Genomic DNA, 18195 nt, shown 5'->3' on the forward strand with positions numbered 1-18195 from the left:
CACACAAAGGTAAAATACCAAATTAAAGGACTTGATGAGACGGTTGAGCATATATCAACAGTTTTACGTTATGACAACATTTGGTGATGTCACTATGAGGAAAAAGGTGCAAAAGTTTGATTTTTAAGGGTGTGAAAAAGCATGCATATCATCTTGGACACTTGAGGAAGACTTCTTTAGGTGTGCGAAAAATGTAAGGTCAAGGTCACAGGAAAGGCAAACACTAAAATCACCACAAAAAAAAAACCCAAAAAACCCTTTCCTGGTAGCAATTTGTGCTTTTTTGCCTCTACATTTCACATGACTATGGTGAATGGTCTTTCCCATAAGCCAATACCTGGGATAAGCGATTGACCTTGACCTTCAGGGTTTACCTGGAGGTCCAAGAACTTGTCAGTCGCTCTTTATCTACACCTTTTGGCAAGATACATACCCGTCACCCTCAGGGTGACAGTTTTCATTTTGTAGCTAATGCTGTGACATCCATACACAACAACCACGCAGACGTTGCAAGATTGCTTTGTTGTTTTGTATTTTTCAACAAAGGTAAGGATAGTGCATAGGTAAATGTAGTGTACAGTGCTTCATTCCTGTTGGAAAAAAAAGAAGGGTAAAACAGTTTGCAGAAATACTGTAGCAAGATAGGCAAGGCCCAACAAGCAGAAATTTATTTTTGTGTTAATACTACTTCAGTTGTGTTGAGGAACTTTGCAAAGGAATTGTTACTGTTGCCTTAATTTGAAAGTGCTGTGGTCCCTATTGGCCACCATACAGGCCTCGCTTCTGTCTCCATTTGTTTTTATGAAATTCATAAAGCCAAATTTGACTTACCCAGTTGAAACAGAGGCTTTCTTTCTTTCTTTCATTCTTTCTGGAAGACTTCAAGTTTTCTCATTGACAAGGTTTGTCTCTCTTCCAGGAGAGGGCAGCACATCTTTATCCAATGTTACTCTAACTTTGCCACATAGCTACACAGCAATCTGGCATTCATTCAAAACAAGTGCACACACATGCACGTACACAGAGGTCGTCATACTGACTGTTTTTCAGGCCAAAAAAAAAAAAAAGCTAGATGATACTGATCTTGTCCTGTATTGCCTCTTTTCTTCTGTGCCTCCTGATTCATTATATTGAAAAAGGAAGTAGTTCAGTGCAAAATCACATCATGTGATTTATGCAGAATATGAATAAAACAATGTACTACAATCTTCTGCCTGTCTTATTCTTTCTCTCCTTGTTATGCTTCCCGTCATTTTGAGCTGGCCTAGCTTGCATGCACCCACCCCCACCCCCTTTTTGCTTCTGCTCCACCCTATAATCACGCTGCTTCATGGTTCTCATTTGGAGTGGTATATATAGCCGTAATTGTCAGGGTGCAGTACTGAGACTGGGCAGAGTATGTGTACTCTCTCACAGGGCTGTTTTTCACTACATCCCGTACCGCCGAGGAGTGGGCGATGGTGGGTGAATGGCACGTGCACACATACGTGGGACCACATTCGCTTACAGGCCTGCATAACCTGCAAATAGCACATTTGCTCGATCTCTCGGTGGGAGATCGTACGCAACAAGCAACAAAGGAGAGTTGCTGTGGGGATTTAAAAAGCTTTAATTCATCATAATCACACTTTCATATTCATTTACTCTCGCCACGGACCTGACATGAAAATTAAATATGTCTCATAATGTGCTTTCTCTAAACAGGATGGGATAATTATGCAAATGCTTTCATAATTCATGGGAGCATCTGTTAAAATGAACAACGGTCTGAGAGTCTGATTCATCCAGAGGTCAGAGAGTCACACTTAGACACACAGTTGTACCATGTGGAGGGCATATTAGAAACCTTTTTCAGCAAGGTGTCGGACAAACGGATATTAAAGCTGGATTCCAGACAAATAGATTAAGCTGCAGCTTGTTGGCTAAGTGCACAGAGGAAGATGGTCATCCAGAAACTTCCTGAAGATCAGGGTCACAATGGAGACAAACAACAGCCTCAGTGACTGTGTTCCAGCAATGCCTGCACAATGTCTTGGTGTCTTTCCAAAATGTGGTTAAAATTTGCTGTGTATTCAGACGTACAAATAAGGCAAATCGGGGTCATGGTTAAGAAATTTGATTTTCAGCCTGATTTGGATCAGATGTGGCACACGCTTCAGTGGATTCTAGCCCTCCCCTGGCAAGGTCAGCCAGAGGTCATTCATTTGGGTGAAGGTCAAGGTTGCTGGGGTCAAAAGTCAGATTGCCATAGACATTACTGTTTTCATGTCCACATGTACTAATAACTAGTAATACAAAATTGCCCTTGTCTTTCACTTAAATTTGCAACAAATCTGGCATGCAGATAGAGGTGAGTTCCAAAATTCCCAGCCAAGGTCCAGTTCACCAAAGCTCAGTCAATGAGGCTAAGGTCATATCTGCCTGTCTGTTTGTTGTCCTACTGCTACCACGTCCTATTGCTGATTTCTACCAAACTTGATATGTCAAGGGCGGCACGGTGGTTAGCACTGTTATGAAGAAGGTCCTGGGATTGTTTTGCACCTGGTGCTTTCTGTGTGGAGTTTACATGTTCTCCCCATGTTCCAAAGACATACAGGTTTGTGAATTGGTAACTTTAAATATGAGAGTAAATGTGTTTGTGGCCCTGTGATAGACTGGCATCCTGTCCAGGGTGTACCACCCTCTTGCCCTGTGACTGCTGGGATATAGTGCAGCAGCTCAGAGAATATTTTGAGCAAAATCCTGCAAATTCGGCACAAATATTCCTTAGACATTACTCTTTTGGGGAAAAAAATTGACTAGCCACTTGAATAGTCCAAACTTTATCTTTTTGGAATTGTTATGATCAGACAAATAATGTAGTGTGGTTTTCAATTTGATTGGAGCATTTTTAATTTTGACCCCTGTGTAATTCTTCAGTTGACCCCTACCTGACCACCTATTGAAAATTCAAGTGGCTAGCCGATTTTTCTCAAAAGAGTAATGTTGAAGGAGTATTTGTGCCGACTTTGGTGCTTGTATCAACATTTGCAGGATTGTTTCAGTTATCTGCTGCACTAATAGGCTCCAGCCCCCCAAAGACCCCGGATTGGAGTAAGTGGGTATAGAAAATGATTGAGAAGTCAATGAAATTGCACTTAAAGAATGTATTTAGGTCAAGGAACTTTATTAACCCAACAACCAGTGCTATTCTATTCAGCTTGCTTTATATGTGATTGGGTTTATATCCAGTCACCTTTATGTTCAGTTATCTTAACATTCAACTTGCTTTTGATTTAAGTTGTTTTACATTTAGATTCAATATGGGTTTTTTTTATTTTTTTTTTTTAGATTAGCTTCAGCTAGTGTTTCAGGTAGCTTTATATTATTTCCCCTTAGTTTTAGATTCCTTAAGCTTTTCCCTTTGCTCCATCATGTAAAACAAGCTCTTTCTTTTAGTTTTGCACGTTGCTGTGGAATTTATACACATGCACTTTATAACTGTGAGACTGCGAGGAGGTTTGATGTGAAATGATACTGTACTGAATTGTAAATGGTAGCGATAAAGACCAAGTTTGCACAATATCACCCTGAAAAATGAGCTATCATGAAAACAGCACAAAACCTGAATTTGGCTTTAATTCAGGACATTCCTACTCAATAATCTGGAGTTGGATCAGAAAATCCTCTGTTTCCCTTTAAAGTATGGAACACTGCTTCTAAAAGAGATGACGGCAGAACCTGGTTTCCAGACAACGTGTTTGTGTGCGTGTGTGACCGGGTGGGAGTCGCTGTGTAGCTTGTATGGACAGGTCTGTCATTCAGACAGCACACAGTGCTCTTTGTGGAGCCGTCTTTGGTGCCCATTGGGTCAGGGTGGGGTGACACGGGCCTCCCCAATACAAACACATGTTGCAAACAGGAAGTGGGTCAGTTAGGATAAAGTGAGGAGCGGGTGGCCGAGCGTTTATTAATGCAGTCTGCTCACGTTTACTCACATTGCTTTATGACTTTTGTTTTGTCACGTCTTGGTTTGGTGGAATGACCAAGACGTGAGATTTAATCCAGGTACAGCCCCCCCATCCCCAGTACCAGTAAGGGCATTAAAGGTCGCGGCATGTCTGTGAGTTCACACCGTGAGCCCAGGTGCTCGACTTTCAAGTGCTCCTTTCCTGTTTGCCCTACGGCTGTTTTATCCCGCGCTGACTGACCACTTCACAGCTCTGCTGTTTTCTTTCTGGGTGGACGTGTCAGCTGGAATCAAATCAGACTTTCATTCTGAGTAAACTTCCTTTCCAGACACAGCTGATTACTCCCACACCTGCTATGACCACTACTGATATATCTGAATTAAGTCATTAATTCCTGGACATTTTTAGTGTATTTTTATTACTGAAATAGTTTGGCAATTTCGAGGGGGGGGGGGGGGGCAGATTCATGAGAGGAAATATTTGTGAAGTATTAAATCACAGAAAACCAAACACCTTGAAATGGTTGTGTGTTGGTAGGTTGATCAGTTTCAGAGAAACCTGGTAATCTGACTAAAACTGTGGGTTTCAGTCTTTTCTTTCATGTCCCCTTTAAAATGTGAAAGAAATCATTTGCAATATTAAGGGAGAATTTAGGTATTTTTCAACCTGGGGTCTGTTTTTTGATGTTTTTGGGTTTCATCATTTTGCTTGAGGCTAAAAAAGATTTGAATCAGTGCTGTATTGATTTAGAATGCACTGTAACGGAGACAAGCTACAAACTCACAATAAACTGTTTCCAGTCACCATTGAACAGGGAAAAAATGCCATTAGAAGTGTCTGGGAGCATGGATACGATTACAACATAGGAAAAGTCATTACAAGTTGATTTATGATGACGGGTCATTGAGCCAGTGGACAGCAGCACCGCTAGGGCATAAGGTAAGAGGCTAACTGGATAACATGGTCGTTTTCTGATTCTGCTTTTTCCAATTAAGGGTCTTGGGGGGGGGGGGGGGGCTATCCCAGCAGTCATAGGGTGAGAGGCGGGGTACACCCAGGCAAAGCCACCAGTCTATAGCAGGGCTGACATTCACAGACAGACAAATTCATTTACACGCACAAGTATGGTCAATTTCATGAGTTATCAGTTCACCTAACCTGCACGTCTTTGGAAGAGAAGAAGCTGGAGCACCTGGAGGAAACCCAGGCAAACACAGCAAACCGAGAAAGGACCAGGTCAGATTAGAACCCAAGACCTTCTCACGAACTGAATGATGAAATTCCTCCATCTGGTATCTGGGCTTACACTCCTGGACAGGATGAGAAGCTCCACTACTTGAGATGGATTCAGAGTAGAGCCGCTGCTTCTTCACATCAAAAGGACCCAGCTGAAGTGGTTTGGGACTCTGGTGAAGATGCCTTCTGGCTGCCTCCCTAGGGAGGACTTCTAGACATGGCCAAGGGGGAGGAGGCCCCAAGGAAGACTCAGGACACGCTGGAGGGATTATATCTTCCAGCTGTCTTGGGAACGCCTTCGGATCCCCCAGAAAGTGGACTTGGCCAAGGATAAGGAAGTGTAGGACGAGCTGCTTGGTCTAGTGCCACTGCAACCCCGACCCGGATATGCAGCAGAAAATGAACAAATTAAATTTCAACGGTGATCCATAAAGTATCTAAAAATAGAGCTCTGGTTGAAAAACAAAAATGTTATATTTTATTGAAGTCATGAAAAATACAGTGAGGAAAATAAGTATTTGAACACCCTGCGATTTTGCAAGTTCTCCCACTTAGAAATCATGGAGGGATCTGAAATTTTCATTTTAGGTGCATGTCCACTGTGAGAGACATAATCTTAAAAAAAAAAAAAAAAAAAAAAAAAAAATCTGGAAATCACAATGTATGATTTTTAAATAATTTATTTGTATGTAACTGCTGCAAATAAGTATTTGAACACCTGTGAAAATCAATGTTAATATTTGGTACAGTAGCCTTTGTTTGCAGTTACAGAGGTCAAACGTTTCCTGTAGTTTTTCACCAGGTTTGCACACACTGCAGCAGGGATTTTGGTCCACTCCTCCATACAGATCTTCTCTAGATCTTTCAGGTTTGGAGTTTCAGCTCCCTCCAAAGATTTTCTATTGAGTTCAGGTCTGGAGACTGGCCAGGCCACTCCAGGACCTTGAAATGCTTCTTACAGAGCCCCTCCTTAGTTGCCCTGGCTGTGTGTTTGGGGTCACTGTCATGCTGGAAGACCCAGCCATGACCCATCTTCCATGCTCTTACTGAGGGAAGGAGGTTGCTTGCCAAAATCTCGCAATACATGACCCCATCCATCCTCCCTTCAATATGGTGCAGTCGTCCTGTCCCCTTTGCAGAAGAGCACTCCCAGAGTATGATGTTTCCACCCCCATGCTTCACGGTTGGGATGGTTTTCTTGGGGTTGTTCTCATCCTCTAAACATGGTAAGTGGAGCTGATTCCAAAAAGCTCTATTCTGGTCTCATCTGACCACATGACCTTCTCCCATGGCTCCTCTGGATCATCCAGATGGTCACTGGTGAACTTCAAATGGGCCTGGACATGTGCTGGCTTGAGCAGTGGGACCTTGCTGCCCTGCAGGATTTTAAATCATGTGTTACTAATGTAATCTTTGTGACTGTGGTCCCAGCTCTCTTGAGGCATGACCAGGAGGGAGATTGACAGTCATCTTGTGTTTCTTCCACTTTCTAATAATAATCATAACAGTTGTTGTCTCTACCAAGCTGCTTGCCTTTTGTCCTGTAGTCCATCCCAGCCTTGTGCAAGTCTACAGTTTTGTCCCTGGTGTCCTTAGACAGCTCTTTGGCCTTGGCTTTGGTGGACAGGTTGGAGTGTGATTGATTGAGTGTGTGAACAGGTGTCTTTTATACAGGTAACAAGTTCAAGCAGCAGTAACATACAAAAAAATTATTTTAAAAATCATACAAGGTCTGTTAGAAAACTATCCGACCTTTTTATTTTTTTAAAAAACCATATGGATTTGAATCATGTGCACTTGCATCAGCCAAGCTTGAACCTTCGTGCGCATGCGTGAGTTTTTTCACGCCTGTCGGTTGCGTCATTCCTGTGGGCAGGCTTGAGTGAGCACTGGTCCACCTCCCTCGTCGGATTTTCATTGTCAGGGAAATGGCTGAGCGATTGGAGCAGCGCTGAATCAAATTTTCCAGAAACTGTGAGAGGACTGCCAGATGGAAACCATTCGGAAGATTCGACGGCTTTCGGTGAGGATACTCTGGGCGTCACACAGATTAGGAGCGTTAGAACCGGATTAAAGACGGCCCACAGTGGCGGAGGGCGCTCCGCGCTCCGAGCGGCCATCAACAGGCTGAAACGACCAGATCATTTCCAAAGTGAAAGCTGTGTTGATCCGGGATGTCGTCTGACTAGCAGAGAGATTGCAGAAGAGTTGGTCATCAGCACTTTTGTGGCACATTCCACTGTTACAGGAGATTTTGTAATGAAGACATGCGGAGGAATTTGCTCGTTGGGACAGAGCCGCAATGGTGCACAACAAAAAGCATGTCCGTGTTGGAAACCATTCGGAAGATTCAGATGGCTTTCGGTGTCTTTTCAGTCGAGTGAGTATCCGAGAAATTGTGTAACAGCTGGGCATGTCACAACTTGTCCTGTGAGACTTCCAACACGTCCGTGCTTTTTGTTGCACGCATTGCGGCTCCGTCCCGACGCACGAATTCCTCTGCACGTCTTTCATTACAAAATCTCCTGTAACAGTGGAATGTGCCACAAAAGTGCTGATGTACACCTCTTCCACAATTTCTCTGGTAGTCAGACGATGTCCCGGATCAACAAAGCCTTCGCTTTGGAAATGATCTGGTCATTTCAGCCTGTCGATGGCCGCTCGGAGCGCGGAGCGCCCTCCGCTGCTGTGGGCCGTCTTTAATCCCGTTGTAACGCTCCTTAATCTGTGTGACACCCAGAGTATCCTCACCGAAAGCCGTCTGAATCTTCTGAATGGTTTCCAACTGGCTGTCTCTCACAGTTTCTGGAAAAATTTGATTCAGCGCTGCTGCAATCGCTCAGCCATTTCCCTGACAATGAAAATCCGACGAGGGGGGTGGACCAGTGCTCACTCAAAGCCTGCCCACAGGCGAATGACGCAACCGACAGGCGTGAAAAAACTCACACATGCGCACAAAGGTTCAAGCTTGGCTTGCACCTAAGATGAAAATTTCAGACCCCTCCATGATTTCTAAGTGGGAGAACTTGCAAAATCACAGGGTGTTCAAATACTTATTTTCCTCACTGTAACTGATACAAGTTTGTGAAATGGCCTTTTGTGTGGATGATCGTAAGGTTGGTCCACTTTCTGGCCATGAAAATGTGGATGGGGAAGCTGAAAGGACAGCAAAAGTCTGACTTTAAATGTCATCTATTGCGAGTTAACATAACCGACCTGAGTAGCATCTGGGTTTTGTTCCATTCCAAAAAAGGACAGTATCAATTTTTTACAACCTACATCATGTTAAATCATTGTGGACAGCGGAGACTTTGAGTGTTCTACTCACCTTTGGCAATAGGAAAAATGTGTTTTTCAGTCAGTTATGATGTTTTTGTAATATTGTCTTAATACCGATTGTCTAAAAATAATTTACTGATTGATACAAGTATTACGTTCTTTCTAGTCCTATTGGTTGCACAGGTGTCTTGGAAAATATGTGTTTTTTGGGGGACTTTAATTTTGATAACCTTGACCTTTGACCAATCCTACAACAATTAGTCATCTGCTCATCCACTGGTGAGATTCTAGATTAGATTAGATAGAACTTTATTGATCCCTTGTGAAGACTCCCTCAGGGAAATTGAGGTTCCAGCAGCATTGTATAGTAGCACACAGGGTTAGTAGCACAAAGTGCATCAAAAGTAAGTAAAAAAGAAAAACACTTTGCAAATCTAAACATAAATACACAAATATAAATACCAGAAATACTGCTCACTACTGGTTTACTGGCTACTGTCAGGGTTTAGATTTTTGTTTCTTGTTTTTTTTTTTTTTTTGCTCCATTAGTTATTGTGTTTTGGTCTTTTTTTCTGTTTTGTTAGTTATCTTGCTCGTCTTTTTCTGCTTGGGTTTTCTCTGTCCCTTTCTCTCTTGTCTTTTCCGTGGTGCTTGGTAGTGGCTGTTTCACCTCTGTTTGCCACACCCTTGTCTGGTGCTTTCCAGCCAGATGAATGCACCTTGTGCCTTCTTTCAGCTCTTCTCCGTGTGTTTTCCTAGTCGTTTTGCCTCTTCGTTTTTTTGACCACCTGCCTGTGTACCCGACTCCCGCCTCTGTCTAAATGTTTTTTTGTACTGCTTCTTGTTTTGGACTGCCTTTACATGTACCGACCTCTGCCTGAAACTTCACTAAACCTTTTGAACCACAGAGCTGCTTGTCTGAGTTTTGCATTTGCGTCCAGACATCTTCAGCCACCAAGCCTGATTGCTACTACTGTTCGTCTCCTTCCTGTCCCGTCTTCCTGTTACTCCTCCTCCCTGCTGAGTGAGAAGTTGTACAGTCTGATGGCCTGAGGGACAAAGGAGTTTTTCAGTCTGTTGGTCCTGCACTTGGGAAGGAGCGGTCTGTGGCTGAAAAGGCTCCTTTGGTTGCTGATGTGCAGAGGGTGACTGGCATCATCCATATGTCCGCAGTTTGTCCAGTGTTCACTTCTCTGATCAGAGATGCGAGAGATTTGAATCACCCAAAATGAGTCAAAGCTCAACTGGCAGCATTGTTTTAACAGCGAGAGTTATGTAAAGATGATTGTTTCCTTTCGATTAATAAATCTTTTACATGATAACCTGGCTTCATTTACATTCATTTGAAGTGTACTTTACATTATTCTCTGGTCATCTAATCCACTGATGATGAACTAAATGCTCTAAACATCTGATTGCCCCAATATGAAACAAAATCCACCTGAAATAAACCCCTATGCATTTATTTATAAATGCATAGGAGCAGGTGGATGGAAAACGCATCAGTGCAGAGAAAATACATCCTGTGAGCAAACTTATCATCTAAAAATTCTGCAGGCTCATGCATTAAGAGCAAAAAAGAGGCAGAAAACAAAAGACAGCTTCGTATGTGATTAAGTTTTATTGATTCACAGTCATGATGAATGAATTGATTGTGATTTGTTGTTTTACTGTAACTTGCCTCCTCTCACTCAGCCAGTGTCTAATCAGTTATCCAAACTTTTTCTTTTCAAGGAAAATGTTCCAAAGCACCTATTTTCATACTTTAAAGGTTTACCAGCAGAGAAAACATGGATACAGATGACATATTGTAAACTCATATGCAACATATACAAAGCACCCAAAATTATATCACATGAAATGTTCCTTGAAGTCTTTGAGATGAGGTCAAAGTCCCTGAGAGCACAGGTTTCTATACATCAGCACCACAAACTGCAACTCACACTTTTAGCTTTAAAAGGCACAATAAAAGCTCAACTGGCCATGGAAAATGCATGTCCAAGTGTGTGCACTATGCAATGCTATACCTACAGCATGGGCACGCATACAGTAATATGTTGAGTAATTGTGAATGAACATAAGATCAAGAACATCATATACTTAATATGTCACATAGAACACAACGTCGTAGTGTGCCAACAAGCAGAAAATGTACCAAATCATGATGATGTTTGCAAAATGGGGTTCACTGTGTTCGGATATTATTACGCACATGTGCATGGATTATACAGTCTGTATCATAAGTATTTGGACAATAATGCAGTTTTTGTAATTTTACCTCTGTATACCTCAGCAATAGTCCTGAAATGAAACAATCAGCATGTGCTTGCATTGTAGATATTCAGCTTAATAAATGCAGCAGGGTTGACCAAAATTTCACACATACCATTTACTCGTATTTATGACCGTTTATGTATACAGTCGGTCTATTTTCAATTAACAGGCTCTGAAAATGAAAATGCCTCATTTATCTCATTAAGAATTATAAACAGAATGGTGAGGATGCCCCATGGTTGTCTCCCCAGGGAGGTCTTCTAGGCACATCCACCTGGGAGGAGACCCTGTGGAAGACCTTGGACACATGGGAGGCAATATATTTCCCAGTTGGCTTGGAAACACCTTGGAATCCCCTAGGAAAAGTTACAGGGCTTGGTCGAGGATAGGGAAGAGTGGGATGAGCTGTTTGGTCTGCTGCGACAGTAACCCAGACAGATAAGCGGTAGAAAATGAATGAATAAAAACAGTGTGGTGTTGTATGGTAAATCCATCTGGTGTAGGCTGTTCTCAAAAAGTAAGTGATTATGCAAGAAGGTGATCAGTGAGGGAAGTCACCAAGACACACCTGACAACTCTGGAGGAATTAACAGGCTTCTCTGTTTTGGACTGGGAAGACTTAAAACAACTTCTTCCAGTTGTACCACAGCTACATGGTGGAGTGGAACACGTAGATTTTCTTTAAAAGCAATGCAACAGGAGTTGCACAGGTATTGTTGTGTGATGTACATGTTTTCCAATCACAGCCACAGAAACCTACTGTATGTCCTTTGGCAATATCATGGATATTCCCTCACCAGTCTAAACATATCCTTCCTAAAAACTTTCCTAAAAACAAAGAATATACATAAAAACTTCTGTAAATGTAAATTGATATTAATAATAATTGTTATATTTAGTTTATCCAATCACATATGATAGGGTACAGAGGTAAAATTCCCAAAATTGAATCACTCTCCAAATACTTACAGACCTGAATGTAACAGCCATAATGCTTTCTGAGGCTCCTTCGTGGAATTAAAAATACAAAGGTTTACTAAAGACGACGACCATCTGCAGAAACAATGAAATCTATATTGGTCTTTATGGGTGACTTGACTACAGCGTGCTCTGGAAACTGAGTGAGAAAACCGTGTTAACAGGTTTAACCACTAAGAACAATAAGCCAAACACATCAAAGACATTAATGGAGTAAAACAAGCAGTTTGGAATTACACGCCGTAAAAAAAAAAAAAAAAGTGAGTTACATCATTATTTGGTGAAGTGCAGAAAATCAACTTATCCAGCAAAGCTGTAGGATAATACAGTACGTTTTCAAGGAGGCCTGGCTTGGACAACAAGTAAGGCTAATGTTTACTGTGTAAACCTGTGAATTTGTGAGTGTATTTTCTCCTCCCAGACAAACATGTTGTTCTCGTTGGGGAGCCGAAAATGCCAGCTTGCGGTCTTCGTATACGGCAGCCTACAAAAAGGCAGCTCTTAGAGTCAAACCTCCAGTCTCAAAGCTTTCCCGTCTGTCTGCTGTGACTCCTCTTACTTTGTCCTCCTTGTTCTCTTGAATCCGTCATAACCTTTTCATCCTCCTCTGAACGTCTTTGATTCCATGTGTGACAATTCCGCCATTTTTCTTTATAAAGCACGTGCTATACTGCTGACTTTAACCATAACCTTAACCCTAACCCAAACAGACATAATTAAAAGGCTTTTTTACGCTCTCCAAAGCCAGCTTCACTGCCTACCACAACGCTGCGGTTTTGTCAGACTGCTTTTCACTCCCATCACAAATGTTAAGACTCCACACTTCACTTACTGCTACTTTCATAACTAAAATAAAATAAATAATTATTCATCTGTCAAAGTTCTCTTATTTGGCAACTACAAAAAAAGTGTTTTCTGCCAGGTTAACGTATCTCACAAATATTTCAAACAAAACCTATTCAGTAATATACAGATAAATGTGTGTAAGGTCATGCTGTGTAAGTGTGAATCTCAGGAATAAATAAATTTACAGCATAAATAGTACATTTATCTGAAAGCTAAAAGCAAACTTTAGATCTCACTTCTGCAACTAACACACACACACACACACACACACGCACACACACAAATGTATAATTTTGTTGATAAAATCACAAATTTGGTGAATAATTTCAAAGTCATGTGGGAGCAGGTGGGGTAAAATTAAAATACTGATGTTAAAAAGTTAAAGTGCTTTGTTTTTTAAAAACATTTGACCTATTAAGGCTGTTTTTACTCTCACCTTGCTGCATGTTTGCAAAGAGAAGAACTGTTGGTAATCAAATGAAGCACCCCTGCCACCCTGTAAAGCCCCTTTCACACCGGGCCAATGTAGAATTGCGTAATTCCATGTACCGACTACACCAAGCTTATACAGCCCTACGTGGCAATACGCTGAGGGACGCAGAGGGGTCCATGAAATGGATACCAAAAAATTAAACATGTTTAATTTTTTTCACGACCTTTTGGAGTAGATAATGGACGCAGTGTTCCATGTAAGTCTACACAACATTGCGCTGCTGTACACCAAGCCTCCGTAACTGTACACAACCCAACCCAACTTTATCAGTACATACCTGCATTACTAGATTTTATTCATCCTGCTGGACTTTGCTGGCAGTGAAGCTTCAAAATCACAAAAGAAGAAGAGGTGGACTAGACAAGCTTCCACATCCACTAACTCCTCATGGACAGATCGCCAGCGAGAGGACATGTCCACCGTCCACTCCTCATGGCCAGATCGTGCACACGATCACGGCTGCAGCTCCACGGTGCTTTCACCTCCTCAAGTTCTCTCACAATTGTGGCACGTTACAGTAAATAAAGTCCATTAACTCCTGGAAATAATGTATTCTGACTTTTTCCAATGTATCAAATCCACCTGTGTGTCCAGGCAGCCTGTAAAAACAGCATCAATGAGCTAAGCTTCTCCCCCCTACGCGCAAGGTTTTTTCTTTTCCCTGCAAGCAACTTTCATAGTCATTCCTATGAACTAGATACATACGCAGGCCCGGTGTGAGAGGGGTTTAAGAGTGTGTTGTGAACCCCCCTCCCCCCAAAATAGGCAAAATTTAGAAGATTATTATTTACGAAAAATCATCAAGAAACGCAGATTAAGTTCAGCACATATAAAACCCACGTAATAAGGCAACAGCAGGCTGAAACCTCTAGGGTTCTTCACCTGGATTTGCTCTTTGCTGCGCTTTCTGGTATTGAACTTATTACGCCCCCTAGTGGCAAAGCATAAATGTGACCATACATACAACCGTAGGGCAGCATCGTGCACCAATGCACAAAGTATGAATAAAAACCAGGCTTACCAATTTGAAATGAATAGGAAATAACTGTAGAATGACTACTGTCATGTAAAAGAATGATTTTTGTTAGAGCTAAATAATAAAATATCTCATTAAACAATGCAAAAATGCACTGCACCAGACATGTAGTGAGGTTACTACAATACATTATGCTGAAAGGCCACTAATATTTGTAATATTTGTAAATGCACATCAGTTACATTTGTAAGTGTAGAAATGTCTTATAATGATGTCAAACAGTAAAATTTTAGATTTGATGCTACATCAGATGACTGAAGGTGCAGAAGAAACTCACATTGCATGCCTCATCATTTATATGTTTAGCTTTAGATTTTCCGGCATCACCAGCTTCCCCTGTTGACTTTTGTGACAGATTAGTTATAATGACATTAATGTCTTTAATGTATATATATTTGTATAGAATAGATAACTTAAGTTACAAGCTGTCCACATTCACAAAAATCAATATAGTTTGAGTCAATATCTTCTTACTTAAGTGAAAAACATGTTCAGCCGAGTGGCTCCTGTTCCACTCTTGTTGTCAGTGACTGTTTAGGTTGAGAATGAAGCCTCTGCGACGTCTGTAAAGTGATGTTTTCACTGATATTTTTATCTGCATCTGCCAAGTAGATGGACAGGTGCCATTTGGAGCGTTTCCTAGTACTTTGGGCCCGGCTGAAGTCCCAAACACCTGTGGCCATCAACCCCATCCCACCCTGAGCAGTCTCCAGGCCCATCGGAAGGCCGTCCTACTGGGCCCTGGGACAAGCTACACAAAGTTGTTGGTGATTTGTCTCTGGTGCTCAAACAGATCTTCAATCTCTGCACTGTAGGCATCACCTGTGAAGGAAAAAAGCACGACTATCAAAGACTGAAAAGGGGGGGGAAATGCAGAGCAAGTGAAATACAGGACAGAAAACTGCTTTCTTGGATTTACCTGCGTGACATCCATACATGTAAACTCTGTGCCCGTCGTATTTGCACCTACATCTCATGACATTATTCATGAAGTCAGACTCAGCCATGTCCATTGAGGGATTGACTTCAACCTGCAAGAAGACAAAATCATGAAGTTAGAAAATCTTCCACATCAATCTTCCATCAATACTATCACAAGGTATCACAATGCTGAGACATTACTGATTGTGATTAATTATTCATTCAATATGCATTAAGAACATTGAATATTTTTTTTCTATATTCATTCTTTTAAACACTCACATGTGCTCATGTTGCACATTTAAACAACATCTATCCTCCAGTTTTGTTTTTGTTTTTTAAGTTGTAATGTATATTTCAATACTCATTACAATACATCTGGTTTTAAGTATCATTTCAAAATGCTTTAGTTTTAACTCTCACTTATTTCTCAGATATTACCCACAAAAGTGTTGATATATGTCACAGAGTTCTTTGTAATCCTTTTTTTAACATTACTTCTACCATAAAAATTGCAGTTTTTCACATATTGTGTTTATTTAAATTCATTTATTGTGTGTAAATTACCTGCCATTTTCAGATTTTTATATTTTTTTTCCTGTATATTAATTCCTTCAGCATTTAGTTATTATTTAAGTGGGCAATATTTTACAGTAAGGGTACATTAATTAACAAGCCACTTATAAGTATTAACTAACAATTAATTAAGAGGTGACTATGGTGCTTATTAATCATTTATTAATAGTGTTCATGTTAACCAAGGTATTCATTTAAGTGTTTTATTACTGTTATTGAACTAAGAAACTAAATCAAAATGTGTACAATTTATTGGTTTGCATACACTTGCATACTTCCTCGTTGGCCAAACGTTTGGAAATTTGGTGAATAAATATCCACGGTAGGATCCACATTAGACACCTGTTTTGTCATCTTCATGCAAATTTCAGTGATGTATAGATACTTTAAAATGCAAAAGAAAAATAATTTCTCATGCTTGTTGGTCGAATGTCATAGCAGCAGACTGATTGGCCAAGTACTCCATATCAATGTGTTGACTATTTCAAGGCTGGAGAGTTGGTGCAATGACACAGACAGAACAAATAACAAGCACATGACCCAGACCACATTTAACTGCACCTTAACAACACTCCCATATATTAGCCCTTTCTAGCACCTACAGGGTGACCCAAAAAACAGAACCCATAGAAATTGTAATAAATCCTACGTGATCGTAGACAATACACTGAGAAGTCTCATGGTTTTTTTTTGTTTTTTTTTGTGCTCTCGTCACCAAATGATTCACATTTTGTGACTTTTTTTTTTAACTCACTATTACTAACCCTACCCCTATCCCCAACCCTAACCTTAACCATAACCTAACCCTACTCCTTCCTCTAACCCTAACCATAACACCCCAGACGCCCACCCCCCGCATCACTTCTAACTTCGTGCAGCCATCACGGAATGTATGAGAATAAATTTGTGCTCCCATTACGAACATGTTGCACTTTTCGTGACAATATCACAAACCAATAGATTAATGTATAGTTCATGCTGCTGAATCACAACATGCCGTGAGACTGGGTTGGTTGAGGAAGACGACTGGAACAACAGTCTTTGGTCAACCAAGAAAAAGACATTTTGCCTGGAGGCCTTTTTCGCCAACAAATTTTACCATTTGGAGCATAATTTTGAAAGAACATGACTTTTATGCAAACCGACCAAGATAACTGAAACTTTGAGGAATGATCGTACACACTTTGTAGGATTTATTATAGTTTTTATGGGTTCTGCTTTTTGTGTCACCCTGTACACAGTAAATTTTGCAGAGTAAAATTTATTCTGCTGGGATATCATTTGGTCCCAGTCTAAATAGAGTTAAATATACTCCATCACAGTGTAAAATCAACTCTTATTGGCGTAGAAACACTTGATCACAGAATGTTGGCTCAAGTCAAATCAGGTCCCAGAGCAAATGCACTACCAAAACACCACGGATCCTGGGATGGTAACCACCCAGGCAGACGGCACTGTGCATAGCTGCACCAAGTAATATTAAATATGTACGACTATCATGTCCAAAAAGATCTCATAAGAGTGTTGGAAGTTTGACTCGATATAAATCTAGGCACTTTGTAAACACTTATTGTAATGGCAGATTCATGTGAACTTCTGACTTACAGCTGCTTTTCACATCTCCATAAACATTAGAAAACAGGACAAGTTAAACTCTCTGTCATTCTTACTCTCTCACCCATGGCTGCCTGGCACATGGGCAAACAAAGAACAAGGCTGTATGTCCCAACACTGAGAAAGCCATTTGAAATAAAAGGCAGTTGGATGTAAAATTGTTAGAGTGCCTCTTATTAAACAGCACTCGTGGCTGGTATTGTTTTATAGCCCATCCCTTTCACATCCATAAAAAGCTGGATGACTTTTCCATCCAGGAGTTTTGTTTGGAAGGATATATACACCATAATTTCTTGGAGAATTTCTGTTAAATTGACATTTAACAGGACAAATCTGCACTTTAGCATATGGACTCCATGATGTGTGGTGGTTAGCTGTTTGATTTTGCTGGTATTATAAATAGAACAAATCCTACTGGTGATTTTTTTTTTTTTTTTTTTTTTTTTTACAGAAAACCCATCATAAAATATTTTATAACCTGTACAAACACAAAGACAATGGTGCCGACACAAAACATGAGCAGTGCCAACATAAGCAGCTTCATAATTCTAGTTTATGAATGTGGTTTAACCCCCGCCTATGCCTGCTCTCCTCACGGCAACATACAACCCCAAATCAGAAAAAGTTGGGATTTTATTGAAAATGAAAAACAAAACAGTGATTCTTACATCTACTTTGACATATACAGGTGAACCCTGTTAACTCACGCATGCATAAGTCATGATTTGGCTTTACTTACGGTCGATTTGTGTACCCCAAAAATTTAGACTGCTGTATAATATACTGTTTTTTTTTTTTTGGTTTTGGTTTTTTTTGGTCAACTTCATTAACTTGGGGTTTCAGATAAGTCATGGTCCAACTTTGTCAACCCCAACTCGCGCGAGATAACGGGGCTCACCTGTATTTCTTTGTAGACTGTATGAAACCAAGAAATGTCACGTTTTGTGTTAACTTCATTTAATTTGTTAGTACACAGCCATTTCTGCATTTCA

The 18195-nt window shown here is 40.7% G+C and overlaps 1 protein-coding gene across 1 annotated transcript in view; it reads right to left on the reverse strand.

Annotated features, from left to right (window-relative positions):
* Positions 1 to 10070: 10070 nt before the first annotated feature.
* The window catches only part of loxl4 (lysyl oxidase-like 4), a 56172-nt gene continuing 48047 nt past the window's right edge, over positions 10071 to 18195 (reverse strand). Inside the window, exons 14-15 of the mRNA XM_034184775.1 lie at positions 15012 to 15123; positions 10071 to 14914 (exon numbers count right to left, since the gene is read on the reverse strand). Of these exons, the coding sequence (XP_034040666.1) occupies positions 14844 to 14914; positions 15012 to 15123 (183 nt within the window). The 3' untranslated portion in view covers positions 10071 to 14843. The remainder of the gene's footprint in view (positions 14915 to 15011; positions 15124 to 18195) is intronic.

This window comes from Thalassophryne amazonica, chromosome 13 (assembly GCF_902500255.1).
Source record: "Thalassophryne amazonica chromosome 13, fThaAma1.1, whole genome shotgun sequence".
Taxonomy (NCBI): domain Eukaryota; kingdom Metazoa; phylum Chordata; class Actinopteri; order Batrachoidiformes; family Batrachoididae; genus Thalassophryne; species Thalassophryne amazonica.